The 17,740-nt window shown below is 38.4% G+C and overlaps 1 protein-coding gene across 1 annotated transcript in view; it reads left to right on the forward strand.

Annotated features, from left to right (window-relative positions):
* Slc45-1 (Solute carrier family 45 member 1) overlaps positions 1–13,113 on the forward strand; it is a 65,891-nt gene extending 52,778 nt beyond the window's left edge. The window contains exons 2-7 of the mRNA XM_073954998.1: positions 8,217–9,038; positions 9,102–9,304; positions 9,367–9,735; positions 9,795–9,925; positions 12,359–12,533; positions 12,597–13,113. Coding sequence (XP_073811099.1) covers positions 8,267–9,038; positions 9,102–9,304; positions 9,367–9,735; positions 9,795–9,925; positions 12,359–12,533; positions 12,597–12,818 — 1,872 coding nt within the window. The 5' untranslated portion in view covers positions 8,217–8,266 and the 3' untranslated portion in view covers positions 12,819–13,113. The remainder of the gene's footprint in view (positions 1–8,216; positions 9,039–9,101; positions 9,305–9,366; positions 9,736–9,794; positions 9,926–12,358; positions 12,534–12,596) is intronic.
* The last annotated feature ends 4,627 nt before the right edge of the window (positions 13,114–17,740 follow it).

Here is a 17,740-nt window from a genome sequence, read left to right on the forward strand (position 1 = left end):
TGGAAATCGTTGATATTATTATTAGTTAATTAAAAGTGGACAAACAGTTTTAAATAATTGTTAAGGTAATATCGTCTAATTAACCTTTTAGGCAATAATTGTTCACGAATTTTTGTGCTGCCTTTAAATGTTGCCGCATTTTTTTCTCTTAGGGTTTTTTAAAAAGGTACTTTTTTAATTGAAAAAGTACCTTTTAATGGAAAAAAGCCGTTTACTTAGAAGAGTTGAATAAAGATTTAGATTTAAATGCTTCGAGGTCGCACGATTTCAGTAAATCACCAATTTGTGAAAACGATCGGCAGAGATCAATTGTTTTCTTTCTTCCATAGAATGGTGTTATGAGAGTTTCAAAATAAATGTTTGCGTCATTGGGATGGGGTGAAGGTGGAGGAACTCAATAATTTCTTATGAAATAATTCGTTGTAAGACTAACATATGAAGAAAATATTTGGTGATGACTATCTGAAATGTAATTTTCGTGAGTTTTGTTTATCGATTTTCAGAAATTGGATGTTTATTCAACCTAGAATCAAGTAAACTGGAACCTTCAAACTAAACAGTTTTCAGAAATGTACATAAAAAGTGTTGCGGAGGGGGTACCTGAAGGAATTGGTCACAGTGTAACTTAGAGGTTTTGGACCACAACGTCAGTAAGCACCTCGGTGCAATGGTAAGCACTTCGCCTTACACTCTGTATGCCCTGATTCAACTCCCACGCCGGACAAAAACATCATACTTTCCGACGGTAACCACACGCAGAAAAAAGGCCTGTCCAAAAACATATTTTGCAGCAAACATATATTTGTTTGCAACCAGTCTCAAACATAACATATGTTTGGGTTCTGCAAACAAATATTTGTTTAGATGAAATATAGATACAAACCCAAAATCACAAAAACGCATACACATACACCAGAGTAGGGCAATGGGTCTCCCGTGAGCGTAAATGTAATCTCGCTCTCAACCTGTGTAGACTCTAACTGGTGGAGTCCGAGAGAAAATGTACGCTCAGGGGAGACCCATTGCCTTACTCCGACATACACCCATTTATAAATGGTGGTGGTTTTTCTTTTATGGAAACCCAGCAAACCAAATGTCGGATGTCCGACACGTCTGGACAATTTCGGAAGCAACGTCGTTCCGATTTCTAAACGATTTTTCGGAGCGGAAATAGTTCAGATTTTGTACCGATTTGGGTACAAATGTCGTAAGGAAATTTCCTTTCGATACGATGTCGCTCCGACATTTCGTTCCGAAATTATGTCAACCACTTCATACAACTTTCGTTAAGATATCGTTACGATTTCGGATCAGACATCGGACGCATCGTCCGAATTTTGGTCCGATTTCGTTAAGATGTCGGTACTATTGGTTTGCTGAAAATGTATAGCTATACCAAACGCAAACGCAACAACAGATGCGAAGATACATAAAAGTTTTGTTCCTTTACTTACCTGCGGTTACCATTTGTTACCATTTTTAACCTGCAAAGCGTTCCTTAACCCCAAAAAGTGGTAAAACTGGAAGCAATTTTTAAGAAAGTGAGAGAGAAGAGAGAACAAAAATGCCGTTCTCTTCTACCACAGGCTACCAGACAAATTTCTTCAGAAAAAAATGGTAGAACTGCTTTTTCGACATTTGTTTGACGATTATTTGACAATCTGAAATCTAGTAAATAGGTACATCCATATTTAAAATATATGCATGTATATGAAAAATTTATTAATGTTATTACGAATATTAAATGCGATTTTTTCCTTGTCCATAAAATATTTTCATTCGCTTTTTTGGAATTAGTAAATGTCCTATTACAAAATGTATTGGGTTTTAATTTACTAAAAAATACTAAAAATACTTTAAGAAAACACAAAACACTGATTTATTTATTAACTTTAGCGACTAGAGCGACCCACACTGAAAAATAGTCCAGAAGAAACTGCTAAGTTTGGTCTTACTGCATTTATTGTTGGATTTTCTTGCTAGTTTACAAAGATTGGCTTATTGTTTACTCCACCAAACCGGTTGGGATTTCTTCCCGGGATAGGTGTTTGGACAGGAGTTCTCATAGCATGGTTCAGGAACTATGAGTTCTATGGTTTTAATGAAAAATAAAGATTATTTAGGTTTCCTTGGTATGTACCAGCGTACGTAAAAATACTTTGTGAAACATTTCCAATGGTTTCGTTTCGTATTTTCCATAGGAACAATACAAAACGAAACATAACCCACGTTGACCGAACTCGCTGATTTGTTTCGTTTTGTTAACATTCGTGAGTACGAACAAACCGAATATCGAAAAATTCTCAATTCCACAACAGCAGATAGAAAACGAAAACGTTCAAACACATGACCAATTCAATGAATGATATGAATGATTCGTTTGGTGGTTGAAAACATCAACAACCGTAGTATGTTCCAAGTATGTTGATGTTAGCTGATAAGGCGAGAACACAATGGATTTTTGTTGCTTATTTTTTTCGCCTCGCTTCAAAGCGCAAAAGTGAAATTGTACTGTTTTTAATAGGCAGACCACAGCGAAGCGAAGCTTCAGGCCACAAAGTTGAAAATTGTTGAACTTTTGAATTCTTCGCCTGGCTTCATTTTTGACATTTAGTTTCGACATTCAATTTGATATAAACACGTGTTCAACCTGAAAAATAGAACTTCGCTGTAATTTTTATGTTTAGTACAAATTATTTACGAACAATTCATATTAAACAATTGAATTTTATTTGATATATTGAAATAATTATGTTTATTGCACCCATGAATTTTACGCTTCGATGTGTGATACCAAGAAATAAGCGGCCTAGTGAAAAAATAAGCTAAGCAGGAAAATTAAGCTAAGAGCTGACTGTGTTCTCACCTATAGGGTTGTTAAGCAATCAAATGTGTGTGTCTGAGTGTGGCATTGATCATTTCGCACAGCAAATGTTTGCCAAAAATTATTTTGTTTCGGTGGTGAAAGCATAGCAGAAGTACATTTCAGTAATCGTACGGTTTTCGTATTTTTGCATTGAAAAGTTTGTGGTTTTGTTTTGTTTTGTTTTGAGACCGAAACGATTCAGAGAAAACTGAAAAGTTTGTAACTTTGAGTGATTGGTACAGGAATCGTTTTGTTTGTTTGCGTTCATTGATATCTATCCAAAACTTCTAATTCTATCTGATCGTTATTAAACATTTTTCAAAATTATTTTCATATTATGATTATATTGCGATATATTTTCTAATAAATCATCCTTTGTCAAATTTTACATATTAAAAAATTCATTTATAATTTCACAATGAAATATTCAATATTTTTTCCACGTTTACTTCTTTATGGAAAATTACCTCACAACTAACTATTCAATAACAAATGTTGTTACGTTTGTTGTCGCTTCGGGATCAATGAATTCAATCGACAAAACCTTCTGCTGATGAATGTTTGTGCTTACGCTCAAAACCATATTCGAATTCAATATCAATTTAATTTATGTGGAAATGTTTATTGATTTGCAGGCCATCGACGACAACAGCTTCTCTAACTGTAAAAAAAAAGAAAACATTTTAATCGATTGTAATTTCAAACCATTAGAAATTGAGTTGTTTGACGAGATTGCAAAGAATGTCATTTGATGAAGGAAGACTTCAATTAATTTGTTAACAAACATTTTCATACATGGTGTATCGTAGACTCGTCTCGACCTCCCCTTTAAGCATCAATGGGGGAATTCTATTGGATTGGATTTTTAATTAATTTCTCGTTAGAGTCGAGCTTAATGACCTATGATTTTTTGCAAGGTATTTTTTTTTAAACTAGGTATTTTTTTTTTTTAAAGTTAAGGTTTTGAAAATAGTTTGTTCAGGTGATAGGTTAAGTTAGGTTGAGAAGATGGGCGATGTAATTCGGCGCATGTCCGTATTAGCATATGACAGAGGTAATTATCCGACGTTTCGTCATCCTCTCCGCATACTCTGCATTCACTTCATTGCATTCTGCACAACCTACACGTAGAGGAACAATATGATTAATCCAAAAATATTTGAAGAGCAAAATATGTATTGTAAAGATATTGTTAGATTCCATATGTTGTACTGTGTATGATTGGTATTGCAAATGGGCCATATCGGTCCACGTTTTAATATAGCCCCCATATAACGGCACCAATCGATTTTCGGTATTTTTAGAGTTTTAGCTTCATTTTCACACCAAAATGGCTAAAGTTTGGTACTTAGTCTTTGCTGGGGGTATAAAACATTCCCTCGGAATTTTTTCGGTTTATGTCCACGCCTTCATACAGCCCCCCAAAGAACTATATCTCCCGATTTTCGGTATTTTTTGAAGATTGTGGCCTCAATATTCCTCCGAAATGGATAACATTTGGTATTTAGTCTTCGCTGGGAGAATAAAACTTTCCCCCAGAATGTTGTCGGTATAGGCCCAAGCCTTTATATAGCCCCCATAGAACGGTACCTCCCGATTTTCGGTATTTTGAATGTTGTGGTCTCAATATTCCTCCGAAATGGCTAAAGTTTGGTACTTAATCTTTGCTGGGGGTATAAAACATTCCCTCGGAATTTTTTTGGTATATGTCCACGCCTTCATACAGCCCCCATAGAAACGTACCTCCCGATTTTCGGTATTTTAAAGGTTGTGGCCTCAATATTACGCCGAAGTGGCTGAAATTTGGTATTTAGTGTGCGTTGGGGGTATTCAACTTTCCCCTCTAATTTTGTCGGTATAGGTCCTTGCCTTCATATAGCCCCCATTGAACGGTACCTCCCGATTTTCGGTATTTTGAAAGTTGTTGCCTCAATATTCCACCAAATTGGCTGAAATTTGGTGTTTAGTCTTCATTTGGGGTATAAAACTTTCCATATGAAATTTTTCGGTATAGGCCCACGCTTTATATAGCCCCCATAGAACGGTAGCTCCCGATTTTCGTAATTCTAAAGGTTGTGACGTCAATATCCCACCGAAATGACTGGATGTTGTTATTTAGTCTTCCACGTCTTCCTTTATCCCCCATAGAAGCATACCTCTTAATTTTGGTATTTTTTAGGTCTTAGCTACACTATCTTACCGAAATATCGGAAATTTGTAATAAGTCTTCTTTGAGTCTAAAAACTTTCCGCATGAATTTGTCGGTATAGATCGACGAAATTGGCTGAAATTTGGTAATTAGTCTTCTTCATAAACGAAAGGAAACTAATTGTTCCATTTTACTTCAATATAACATCGAAATATTCGCCGCATACCCTATAAAGAATATATATTCTTGATCAGCATAAAATTCTAAGTCGATATAACCATGTCCGTCTATCTATCTGTTGAAATCAAGATACAGCTCGCAATTTTTAAGATACAGCTTTATAATTTGGTATAGAAGTTTATATTACTCCTAGGAAGTTTGGTATTAAAAGTGGGTTATATAGGCCCACGTTATGGCATAGACCATAGAACGGTACCTCCAGATTATCGGATTTTGAGGGTTTTAGCCTAATTATCACACCGAAATGGCTGAAATTTGGTACTTAGTCTTCGTTGGGGATACAAAACTTTCCACCTGAAATTTGTCGGTATAGGTTCACGTCTTCATATAATTGAACCGTACTCATTGAACATTGAACGGTACCTCCCGATTTTCGGTATTTTGGAGGTTGTGGCCTCAATATTCCTCCGAAATTGCTGAAATTTGGTACTAAGTCTTCGTTGGGGATATACAGCTTTCCACCTGAAATTTTGTATAAGCCCAAGTATTCAAACTTACTGGCTGTTTTGTTGGGCATCATACTCCTCTCCGATTATGGCCTTCCAATTTTAAAGCTGAATGCTTTGGAAATGTAGTACGCCCTTTCCATTGTCTTTGTTAGACTGGCTTGTGGAGGGTCGTCAATACATACTACTAGGTATCCTGTGAAGGACATCCCACCTCTTCAAGTCGAAAGTCTCGTTTTGTTTGCTAAGGACCTCGAGCATATACTCTGTCTCGAATATGCAGTAAGCGCCCAACCATAGCGTAAGTTGATGGCGGCTTCTTTCCAGTTTGCTGTTTTTTATTAAGCCGCTCCTGGTCATTTTTGAACTTTCGTCATTGAGCGCCTGACAACTGCTTCCTTCTGGTGGTGAGCTATGCGATACTCGCCCACTTCATCCATTAGTCCGGTCAAAATAGACATGCGTATAAGGGGGAAATAGCAAAAATTCCCACAAAGCAACGTACTAAAAGTCCCCATCGATCCCATGTGTGCAAAACAAGTTATTCGGGGTCAAAGGTCATTTTTGGAGGCATTATTCAGTTTTTTTAATTTTTCTCAAAAACGGTAAGACTTAGTAAAAGCAGGCTAAAGTAAAAATTGTAGACTCAATATATGTCTACAAGAGTGGTCTTTAAGGTTCTTAAAAAAGACTTACCATTTTCGAGATATCGCGATCTAAAGGTCAAATAACAAATTAGCCGCGTAAGAAAATTATGAGGAGAGCCGGTTGAAGTAACGACACTATGTGTTAGATACTTCCGTAAGCTTTCAAACGATATCCACTTTGCAGTAATCGGTTCAGTAGAACCGGGTCTAACCCGGTTTTTAAATTTGGCCTTTCGGGTCGAATAACCGGCGAACCGGATCCGCAACCGTTGAAAATTATACATTTCCGTAATCAGCGCAACAAACCCTACCTTCGGACAAAACTTGAAAAAAATCGGAGAGTTTTCGTTGGGGGTCATTCCCGTTGGGCTTTCGATTATACATGTGGGTTAAATGGGCTCTTTTTGCATAAAATGACTCTAACATTGAATAACTCTACTAAACACGCTCCGATTTTGTTGGAATTTTTTTAGATGATAGCTATAATTTCGCTCTTTAAGAAAAAATATATTTTTTTGGGGGACAGACCCGATTACTTCGCTTATTTTTGCCGGTTCGTCTGAATATGTGCATATTTCCCTTATAAGTGCATAAAAATCATGTGTTTTTTAGAACAGCTATATCTCAAGAATGGTTCCCTCTAGGAAAAAAATTATAAAGGTCAAACTCGTAGATAATTTTTGTGTCTACAATATTTACTTTGGTCACTTTTTGATTAGATCAACCGTTTTCAAGAAATAAATCCGAAAACCTAAAAACCCTTAAAATTTGACCTTTGACCCCGAATAATTTTTTTTGCACACAAGGGATCGATGGGGACTTTAGGACGTTGCTTCTAATGGCAAAACCTAGCTCTCCACCAAAATTCAGCTCTGTGGGAATTTTTGCTATTTCAATGACTATTTTGACCGGACTACATATGTTTCGTTTTTGTTATCAGATTGCTTTTTTGATTGGGTCCAGATTAAACTATCTTAATAGCCGTAGCGTCAGAGATCCCAGCTTTCCCGATAGCTGGGATCTCTGACGCTGAGTTGGTTAATGGACCCATGGCTATATACGGACCCAAAGGCATTAAAATCATGGACCATAAGCTCACATGCTATTAAACATTTAACATTTGTGGGTTGCAGGGCATACATAGTTACATAAAGGGGAAACGAATTAGCCTGAGCGTGGCTTTAAGTCGATCGCTATAACAATTGATGAATCTATTAAGCCACCGATGTGCTACTACATACAAACTTCGTAAGATTTACCTTGAGAAGCAACCGCAAATAGCTTATGGAACCTGGATACATACTAGTATAGCGAAGGCAATCTGGCTTGTGATCTTCAATTTCCCTTCTCCGACTCGATAAGTTAGGGGTGAAAATGACTGTGAATATCATTACGGGTCACTGTATGGTCAGATTCTTAACTTCAAGACAAGATAGAGTTGGTCGAGCATATAGTTTGCAGGTGTCCCTGCTGCATACAAAAAATACACCGATTACTAGCAAGATGTGAGTTATATTCTCTTCACTTCTATCAGAAGCAGATCCACCGGTGCGGTGCATAAGGTGCTTTAGCTGTTGTTGTGACGCCTTACACATTCCATCACACTTCCTGTAAGGCATTACATCAGACTTGTACTTTATAAGTACATCTACCTCAAAAACTTGCTCAGTCGATCAAGAGCAGCAGAGATATTGGGTATCAATATATCCACTGCGCTTACACGGGTTTCAAAAACATATAACCGGATTTCAAAACCCCTAATTTCTGTGTCATATAAATTTTTGATTCTACGGCAAATTAATTTTCAACAATTAATTTACAAGTGTATGATGCAAATTAACTTATGTATAATTTTTTTCTCGTTACAGATCTCTTTGCACAACTAACAACACTATAAAGCAATAAAACCAACAACAATATGGTGGGAGTAAATGTAGACTCCAGCTCCGATGAGCTGTCATCGCAAAATAATGTTATGATCAAATATATGCTGAAACAGCGTGAAAATCATGCGCGGGCACAAAGACATGATTACTCACATGTTTTTAGGCGAAAGACACGTTTTGAGATGTTCCGGCTATCAGCCATAGCGATGGGAATAGAATTTGCCTATGCCGCAGAGACGTCGTTTGTTTCACCGATTCTTCTGCAGATTGGTATCGATCACAAACACATGACCATGGCTTGGGGTCTATCGCCGTTAATTGGATTTTTTGTTTCTCCCTTCTTGGGTTCTGTAAGTGATCGTTGTCATCTGAGTTTTGGACGTCGCAGACCAATTATTACCCTGCTATCGGTGGGCATACTAATTGGTTTGATTTTGGTACCCTATGGAAAAGATTTGGGCCTCTTGCTGGGCGATGAAGGCTATACTAACAATAATGTAACGTTGCCGTTAAATGGAAACTATTCTGTGCACGAAGGCAGTGTGGCAGCACAAATGTCCCTTGATTCGGAAGAAGGCTTTTCGGCATCAAAATTTAAATTTGCTGCAATATTAACAATATTAGGTATGGTTTTATTGGACTTCGATGCGGATACATGTCAAACACCAGCCAGAACATATTTGTTGGATATGTGTATACCTGAGGATCAGCCAAAGGCTTTGACCATGTTCACACTATTTGCTGGGGTAGGCGGCACTATTGGTTATGCAATTGGTGGTATTGATTGGGAGAGTACAAATATAGGTGAGTGAGGCACTTGAATGGAATGTTGGGAATCTTGGTTTAATATAAATTTAAAATTTGTAGGTTCCTTCCTTGGTGGCAACATACCAACCGTGTTTGCCTTGGTTACCATAATATTCTTCTTTTGTTATCTGTTGACTGTGACCACTTTCCGGGAAGTACCTTTGAAATTAATTGAACAGGATGATATGCTGAGACCCTTGTCCGCCAAGGCCATTAAAAAGGAATTGCAGAAAAATAACACAAATGTGTTTTATATACAAGAGGTATGTTTGAGGTCACTTTAATATAAGTTATTAATTTTGTAATATCCAACTTCTTTCAACAGAATTCCACCATGGATGCCGAAACTGCTGCTGCAGCTGCTGCAGCCGCTGCCGCTGCTGCCGAAAAATATACCGTCATTGATCGTTATCAAGGTGCCATTGATGGTACGCTAGAAAATGTTTCTAATGGCCATGCCGCCAATGGCCAACAACCAGCCCCCATACTAACATCCAAGGCCATTGAAATCACCGAAATTGATGATGACGACAAACCAGTGTCGCTAAAGAAATATTTGAAAAGTATTTTTGTTATGCCCAAATCAATGAGAATTTTAGCCTTAACCAATCTTCTCTGCTGGATGTGTCATCTGACATATTGCCTGTATTTTACGGACTTTGTTGGAGAAGCTGTTTTTCATGGTGATCCAATGGTAAAATTGGTAGTTAATTGATTGATTCCAATAGTTCTAAAGTATCTATTTTATTTCAGGCTGCACCAGGTTCAGCAGAAGCAGATTTATATGAAGCCGGTGTTCGTTTTGGTTGCTGGGGTATGTGCATTTATGCTCTATCGTGTTCCGTATACTCCATGACTGTGGAAAAACTGATGAAATGGTTTGGGTAAGTGATGCAGCGAATACAAAGAAGTTGGGTAATGAACTGATGGCAGAGTTTATAGACGAGTCTGAAGGTAGTGTTTATAGACGAGCTTAAGGTCGTCTTTTTAGACGTGCTGAAGGTCGTCTTTATAGACGATTATGAAGGACGTCTTTTTGACGAACTGAAGGTCGTATTTTTAGACAAGCTCAAGCACGGCTTTATAGATGAGCTCAAGCACGTCATTATACACGAGCTAAAGCACGTGTTTATAGACGAGCTAAAGTACGTCTTTATATAAAAGGCAAAGGCTCGTCCTTATAGAAGAGCTAGAGGCCCGTTTTTATTGACGAGCTAAAAGCCCGTCATTATAGACGAGCTAAAGACTCGACAATATCGTTATTGACGAGCTAAAAACCCGTCCTTATTGACGAACTAAAGCACGTCTTTATAGATGAGCTAAAGTACGTCTTTATGGCCGAGATAAAGCACGTCTTTATAGACGAGCTAAAACACGTCTTTATAGACGAGTTTGAGTACGTCTTTATAGACGAACTTGAGTACGTCTTTATAGACGAACTTGAGTACGTCTTTATAGACGAGCTAAAGCACGTCTTTATATACGAGCAAAGTACGTCTTTATAGACGAGCTAATGTACGTCTTTATAGACGAGCTAAAGCACGTCTTTATAGACGAGCTAATTTACGTCTTTATAGACGAGCTAAAACACGTCTTTATAGACGAGCTAAATCACGTCTTTATAGACGAGCTAGAGGCCCGTTTTTATTGACGAACTAAAGCACGTCTTTATAGACGAGGTAAAGGCTCGTCATTAGAGACGAGCTAAAGGCCCGACATTATCGTTATAGACGAGCTAAAGCACGTTTTATAGACGAGCTAAAGCACGTCTTTATAGACGAGCTAAAGCACGTCTTTATAGACGAACTAAAGCACGTCTTTATAGACGAGCTAAAGCACGTCTTTATAGACGAACTAAAGCACGTCTTTATAGACGAGCTAAAGCACGTCTTTAGACGAGCTAAAGCACGTCTTTATAGACGAGCTAAAGCACGTCTTTATAGACGAGCTAAAGCACGTCTTTATAGACGAACTAAAGCACGTCTTTATAGACGAGCTAAAGCACGTCTTTATGGACGAGCTAAAGCACGTCTTTATAGACGAGCTAAAACACGTCTTTATAGACGAACTGAAGCCCGTGTTCATAGAAGAGTTAAGCACGTCTTTATAGATGAACTGAAGCCCGTGTTCATAGAAGAGTTAAGCACGTCTTTATAGATGAACTGAAGCCAGTGTTCATAAACGAACTAAAGCACGTCTTTATAGACGAGCTAAAGGTCCGACATTATCACGACATTATCGTTATTGACGAGCTAAAAATCCTTCCTTTTTGACGAACTAAAGCACGTCTTTATAGGCAAGCTAAAGCACGTCTTTATAAACGATCTGAAGCCCGTGTTCATAGACGAGCTAATGTACGTCTTTATAGACGAGCTAAAGGCCCGACATTATCACGACATTATCGTTATTGACGAGCTAAAAACCCGTCCTTTTTGACGAACTAAAGCACGTCTTTATAGACGAGATAAAGCCCGTCTTTATAGACGAGCTAAAGCACGCCTTTATAGACGAGCTGAAGCCCATGTTCATAGACGAGCTAAATCACGTCTTTATAAACGAGCTTAAGCCCGTCTTTATAGACGCACAGACAAACTGAAGCCCAACTTTATGGACGAGCTGAAGCCCGTCTTTATAGATGCACAGAAGTCTGTCTTTATATCCCGAATTATAGAAAAGCTGAAGGTCGACTTCATAGACAAACTGAAGGTGGACTCTATAGACGAGTTGGAGGCCCGTCTTTACAGACGAGCTGAAGGCCCGTCTTTATAAACGAATTAACGGCTGTCTTCATAGAAGAGCTGACGGGCCGTATTTATAGACGAGCTATCCCATTTTCATAGACGATCTAAAGGCCCGTCTTTATAGGCGTGCTTTATAGAGGAGACTGAAGGCCGTCTTTATAGACCAGCTGAAGGCAAGTCTTTATAAACGTGCTGAGGCCCACCTTTGTAGACCAGCTGAAAGTACGTCTTTATAAACCAGCTGGAAGCACGTCTTTATAAACGAGCTGAGACACACCTTTATAGAGGAACTGCAGGCACGATTTGACGTCTTTATGTAAATGAGAAAGGTCGTCTTTATGGACGATCTTAAAGTCAGTCCTTATAGTGGAGCTGGAGCCCGTCTTTATAGATCAGGTGAAGTCCGTCTTTATAGACGAACTGAAGGCCCGTCTTTATCGACGAACTGAAGGCTGTCTTTATAGGCGAGCCTGAAAGACATCTTCGAAGACGAACTTTCTTTATCTAAATTTCAAATATGGATGTTTTCTTCGAATGTATATTCTCTACTTAATTTAAAACTCTTTATATTTTCAGTACCAAATCGGTTTACATCAGTGGCATACTGTTCTACGGTGTGGGTATGTTAATATTGGGATTGTGGCCCACCAAATGGGGTGTTTTGTTCTTTAGTACCTCGGCAGGTATTTTGTACGGTACCATATTTACAATGCCTTATATACTGGTGGCAAAATATCATGCCAAGAATTGCGTAAGTATTTCATTGAAATATTTAAAATTTCACTCAAATCTCACAAATAAAATGTCTTTATAGTTCCGTGTACGTGATGGTGAAACAGTTCCCCTTAAACAGGCACGTGGTCTGGGTACTGACGTTGCCATTATCAGTAGCATGGTATTTGTGGGTCAACTGATTGTAGCGGTAACGGTGGGACCCGTTGTGGCCTGGATGCAAACAACCTGCGCTATCCTTTATTTATCAACGATTTTGGCATTCTTTGCCGCCATCTCTGCCATGTTTGTGCTCTACGTCTAAATGATTCTCATGTTTTTCGGAGGAGAAAAATATAAAATAGAACTGCATTAAAATTGTTAATAATAATCATCGATATTCTCATTATATTATAGCGTAAAATGTATTGATATTTAGTACATATCTACATACATACATTCATAGGATATTATGTTTAAATGTAAATATTTTTTATATTAAATTGTAATTGTTAAAAAATCTCTTTATTATTATCTTACTTGTTGTTTATCATAAATAATATGCATGAATTGTATATTAAATACTCAAATATAATTTTTCATGTAAAATATTAAAGAAATCCTATGTTTATAATTTTCATTGCTTTACAATATCTTTCAACCGATATGCGAATAGTTCTCCGTATTCTCGGTGTATTGAAAACTTTTTAATAGAGGACTCCCAACATCCTTCGACATTTTGTATTTGATACTTCCCAGCAAAAAACTTGACTAAAATTTTCTCACTGTTGTAAACGAAGACTTGGCGGCGCACAATGGTTCAGATATCGATTTTCCTGTCCAAAATCCCAATTTTTGTCGTTACTGATTGTTAATTTCTATATGGGATTCGATAGTAATCATATTGAAACTAAGGAAGCCAAAAAATTAAATCAAAATTTCGGACGTACTCCTAAAGACGGCACAATTTTTTGACATTTCTGGAGATAGAAATACCTATTTCTCGGAAACTATAACAGATATTGTGTTCATTGTTTTTTTTTTAATGAATTACCGTAGCCTTTACACGTAGTACATACCTACTTAGCTGGCCCATTACAGAACATTTGTTCCATAGGCCGAACTAAGAAAAGTTCTCCATTTCACTCTATTTGTTGCTTCGCATTCTGGAATACCGCGCCTTTTCACCTCATCATCCACTTGTTTGCGCCAAGCGGTTCGTATTTATCGATACGTTTAACTATATTGATGTCGTTGTATAGCAGATACAGCTCGTGGTTCATGCGACGTCGATATTCACCGTCAACGCAGATTGGTTCCGTAGATCTTTCGACGAATTTTTATCTCGAACACACCAAGCACTGCCATGTCTGCTTGCGCAAGTACCCAGGCTTCGGAGCCATACATCAGCGTATCAGTGTTTTGTAGAGCGTTATTTTTGTTTGACGAGATGTGGCTTTGTTTTTAACTGCTTACTTAAACCAAAGTAGCATCTGTTGGCCAATACAATTCTTCTTTTTATTTCACAACTGATGTCGTTTGTTGTGTTTACGGAGGTGCCGAGGTAGACGAAGTCTTTTACTACCTCAATATTATAGGAACCAACTTCCACAGTCGCGACTGTGGGCGAAATTCAAATCTAGCGGGGAAAAAGTCCGAAGACTAGTCGGTCCGAGCTCAATGGAAGCATTGCGCTTCGACACCATCAGCTTGCTCTTCTCACCGTTTACCGCCAAACCCACTTTAGCAGATTCTCCTTCGACCTTCATAAAGGTATCAGTTACTTCTTTTACTGATTGGCCCATGATGTCTATATCATCAGCATAAGCAAGTAACATGTGACTATTGGTGTAGATTGTGCCACTTCTTTTGACGTTTGCCTCACGTATAACCATTTCAAGCAGGATGTTGAAGAGATCACACGAAAGGCTGTTTCCTTGTCTGAAACCTTTTTTGGTGCCAAACTCTTCGGAGAGGTTCTTTCTTATTTTAACTGAGGACCTCGTGTCAGTTAAAGTCATTTTACAAAGCCGGATGAGCTTTGCGGGAATACCAAATTCAGACATGGCTTGAACCTTTGAACGCAGCGGGCTGTCGAAGGCTGCTTTATAATCGACAAAAAGGTGGTAGGTGTCGATCTGCATCTCTTGGGTCTTCTCCAGGATTTGCCGCAGGATAAATATCTGGTCAATGGTGGACTTGCCAGGTCTAAAGCCGCATTGGTATGGCCCAATTATCTCGTTGACCATAGGCTTTAGTCGTTCGCACAATATCCCTGACACGATCTTGTAGGCAATAGGGAGAAGACTTATGCCCCTATAGTTAGAGAATACAGTCTTATTTCCCTTCTGGTGGACGGGGCACAGGATACTCAGGTTCCAATCGTCGGGTACTCGTTCTTCCTGCCAGATGGTGCTAACTAGCTTACGAATACACCTTATCAGCGTGTCGCCTCGGCTGGTAAGCCATCGGCTCCTGCTGCTTTATTATTCTTCAGCCGATTTATTGCTGTCTTTACCTCATCTTGGCTGGGCGGCATACATTCAATACCATCTTCTGGTATTGGGACTGTGGTATCTTCGTGAAAAATGTTCTTTCCATATCCTGAGTACACTATCGTATCAGTTACCAAATTACCTTGCTGGTCTCTACAGTAGGATGTGCCTGTACCAAAGCCATCAGTTTGATGCTTGACTCTTTGGTAGAGTTTTCGGACTTCATTCTGGCTCCTGTACATCTCGATTTTTTCACACTCCCGCTTTTCCATCTCTCTCTTTTTCCTTCGGAAAAGACGTTTCTCCTCTCTCCTTTTCTCCCTGTATCTCTCTTGTGCGCTACGCGTTGCTACGGAATGTAAAGTAGCCGAATTTTTCTCTTCGCTGACAGCAAGACACTCCTGATCATACCATGGATTCCTTGATGGAGATCTTTGGTATCCAAGTATGGATTTTGCGGCTGTTTGCATGGAGTGGGCAATGCTTTGCCATTGCGCTGATATGTTATCGGGATGAGGAGTGCTTTGATTAAGTAATTGGCTAGTGGAATATGCTGTGGCCATATGTTGTGATTGCAGCTCACCGATGTCTAACTTTCGTGTTGTGTCTGTTCATACTTTGTTTGCAACGTTTAAGCGGGTGCGTACCTTTGCTGCAACAAGGTAGTGGTCCGAGTCTATGTTTGCACCTCGGAACGATCGTACATCCAACACGCTCGATGAATGTCTTCCATCTATCACAACATGATCAATTTGATTTCTTGTTTTCTGATCTGGAGACAGCCAGGTGCCCTTATTAATATCGAGATGATTAAATCTGGTACTGCTAACTACCATGTTTTTTGCAGCTGCAAACTCTATCAGCCTCATACCATTGTCAGATGTTTCACTGTGGAGACTGAATTTCCCGACTGTTGGGCCAAAGATATTCTCCTTTCCAATTTTGGCATTAAAATCGCCTAGAATGAGTTTAATGTCATGGGCAGGGCAACGGTCATATGTTTCTTCTAAGCGCTCGTAAAATATATCTTTGGTCTGTTCGTCCTTTTCTTCAGTGGGAGCATGAGCGCAAATAAAGCTGATGTTGAAGAATTTAGCTTTTATTCGAATTGCAGCAAGTCTTTCATTCACTGGGGTGAAGCTTGATACCAGATGTTTTAGCCTCCGACTAACCACGAATCCGCAACCAAACTCATGCTTTACGTCATGGCAGCTATAATACAGTGCGTCACCTTTAGGTGTTGTTGTGACGCCTTTCCCAATCCATCGTATTTCCTGTATGGCAGTAATATCGGCCTTGTACTTTTCAAGTACGTCTGCCAATGCGAAGACTGGACCTTCTCTATAAAGAGTGCGAACATTCCAGGTGCAGATTCGCAGATCATGGTCCTTAAAATGTTTGCGGGGTTCTTCAACTTTAAAGGGGTTTGTTTTTCTTTTCTTTCGTTTTTTCATAGTAGGCTGTTTTTTCTAGGGGAGGGTTACTAACCCGACGCCCAAACCAAAGTTTTTAACGTTCTTATGGGTGAACGCGCGGCACATGATAGCTCACTACCTTTAACGGGTGTTAAAGGCAGTTCCCCAGGTGACACCACGGGGAGGTCAGTGTCAACTTGAGATGAAAGTGGGACCAAGATAAATCCTGGGCTTTGCCATGTTAAAACCGGTCAGGACCGTTCCTTGGTATCTTCCACCCCCTACGTCACTTTCCACGTAGTAAGATATTTTATTTTACCACTGGTACTAAATTTTAGTGAAATTTCAAATTTAGTGAACTAGAACTTGAGCGTAACAGCATGAAAAAAAGTTTCGTTTTCGCAGAATGATGCCTGAGAGTGTCCCCTTTCAGCCCATATATACTTTTATACCCGTTCCGTTCATTTAACACTTTTTAAATTTATTGAAATTATATCTCAAATGGACGTTTATAAATATATGAGTTTTTATATGAACCCAAGGAGTATTTTTTTAATTTTTGAACAAAATTTATTTTTTTTATTTTTGTGATTTATTTATTAGTGTTTGACCTTTTTTAATAGATTGGACCATATGAAAAACTCAAAAACACTCATATTTTAATGCAAAATATGAAAAAAACTCAAAATTTTAACTTTGACCTTGAATTACTACTAGACGGTTTGATCTTTTTTGATGCAAGCTTCGCAATCTGACTATACCCGTTCAAAAGGTTGCAGAGTTTTGACTAGGAAAAATGCGAATCTGAAGAACAGTGCCGCGCGGCCGAACTTAACGCTTTTTCACTTGTTATTATTTATTTTATTTGGAAAGAAATATCGAGCATTTTCACTACACGTAAGCTCCTCGGGGGAACAAACACTGGATAATAAATCAGGATAATCAATTCTGTTATTAGGTATATCAAAAATGTAACAAGCATATTGAAACTTTCTTAGAATTTCTAAACTTTGCAATCCCAGTAAGATGACACAATTACCAAGGCAGTTATATGTTATATCAAAATTTTCTTTATGTTGTTGGGGAAATTACAACAAAAATATTTTTTTTTTTTTTTATAAAGGGACCTTTCATATTCGAACAGCTGGTGTGATACCACTAATTTGGTAATTGTGCCATGTCCAGTAACAAATACCCAGGTGGTCTTTATGGTCCCCATTCGAATACTCACTGTATCTGTATTTTTTGAGGCTACTTATCTGACGGCAAGCCGATGGATTCTTTGTTACTTGTTGGATGAATGCAAAATTCCTTCATTGGATTAAACAATGTTTTCA

The sequence above is a fragment of the Musca autumnalis genome, unplaced genomic scaffold (assembly GCF_047663935.1).
Source record: "Musca autumnalis isolate F117 unplaced genomic scaffold, ASM4766393v1 scaffold_5, whole genome shotgun sequence".
Taxonomy (NCBI): domain Eukaryota; kingdom Metazoa; phylum Arthropoda; class Insecta; order Diptera; family Muscidae; genus Musca; species Musca autumnalis.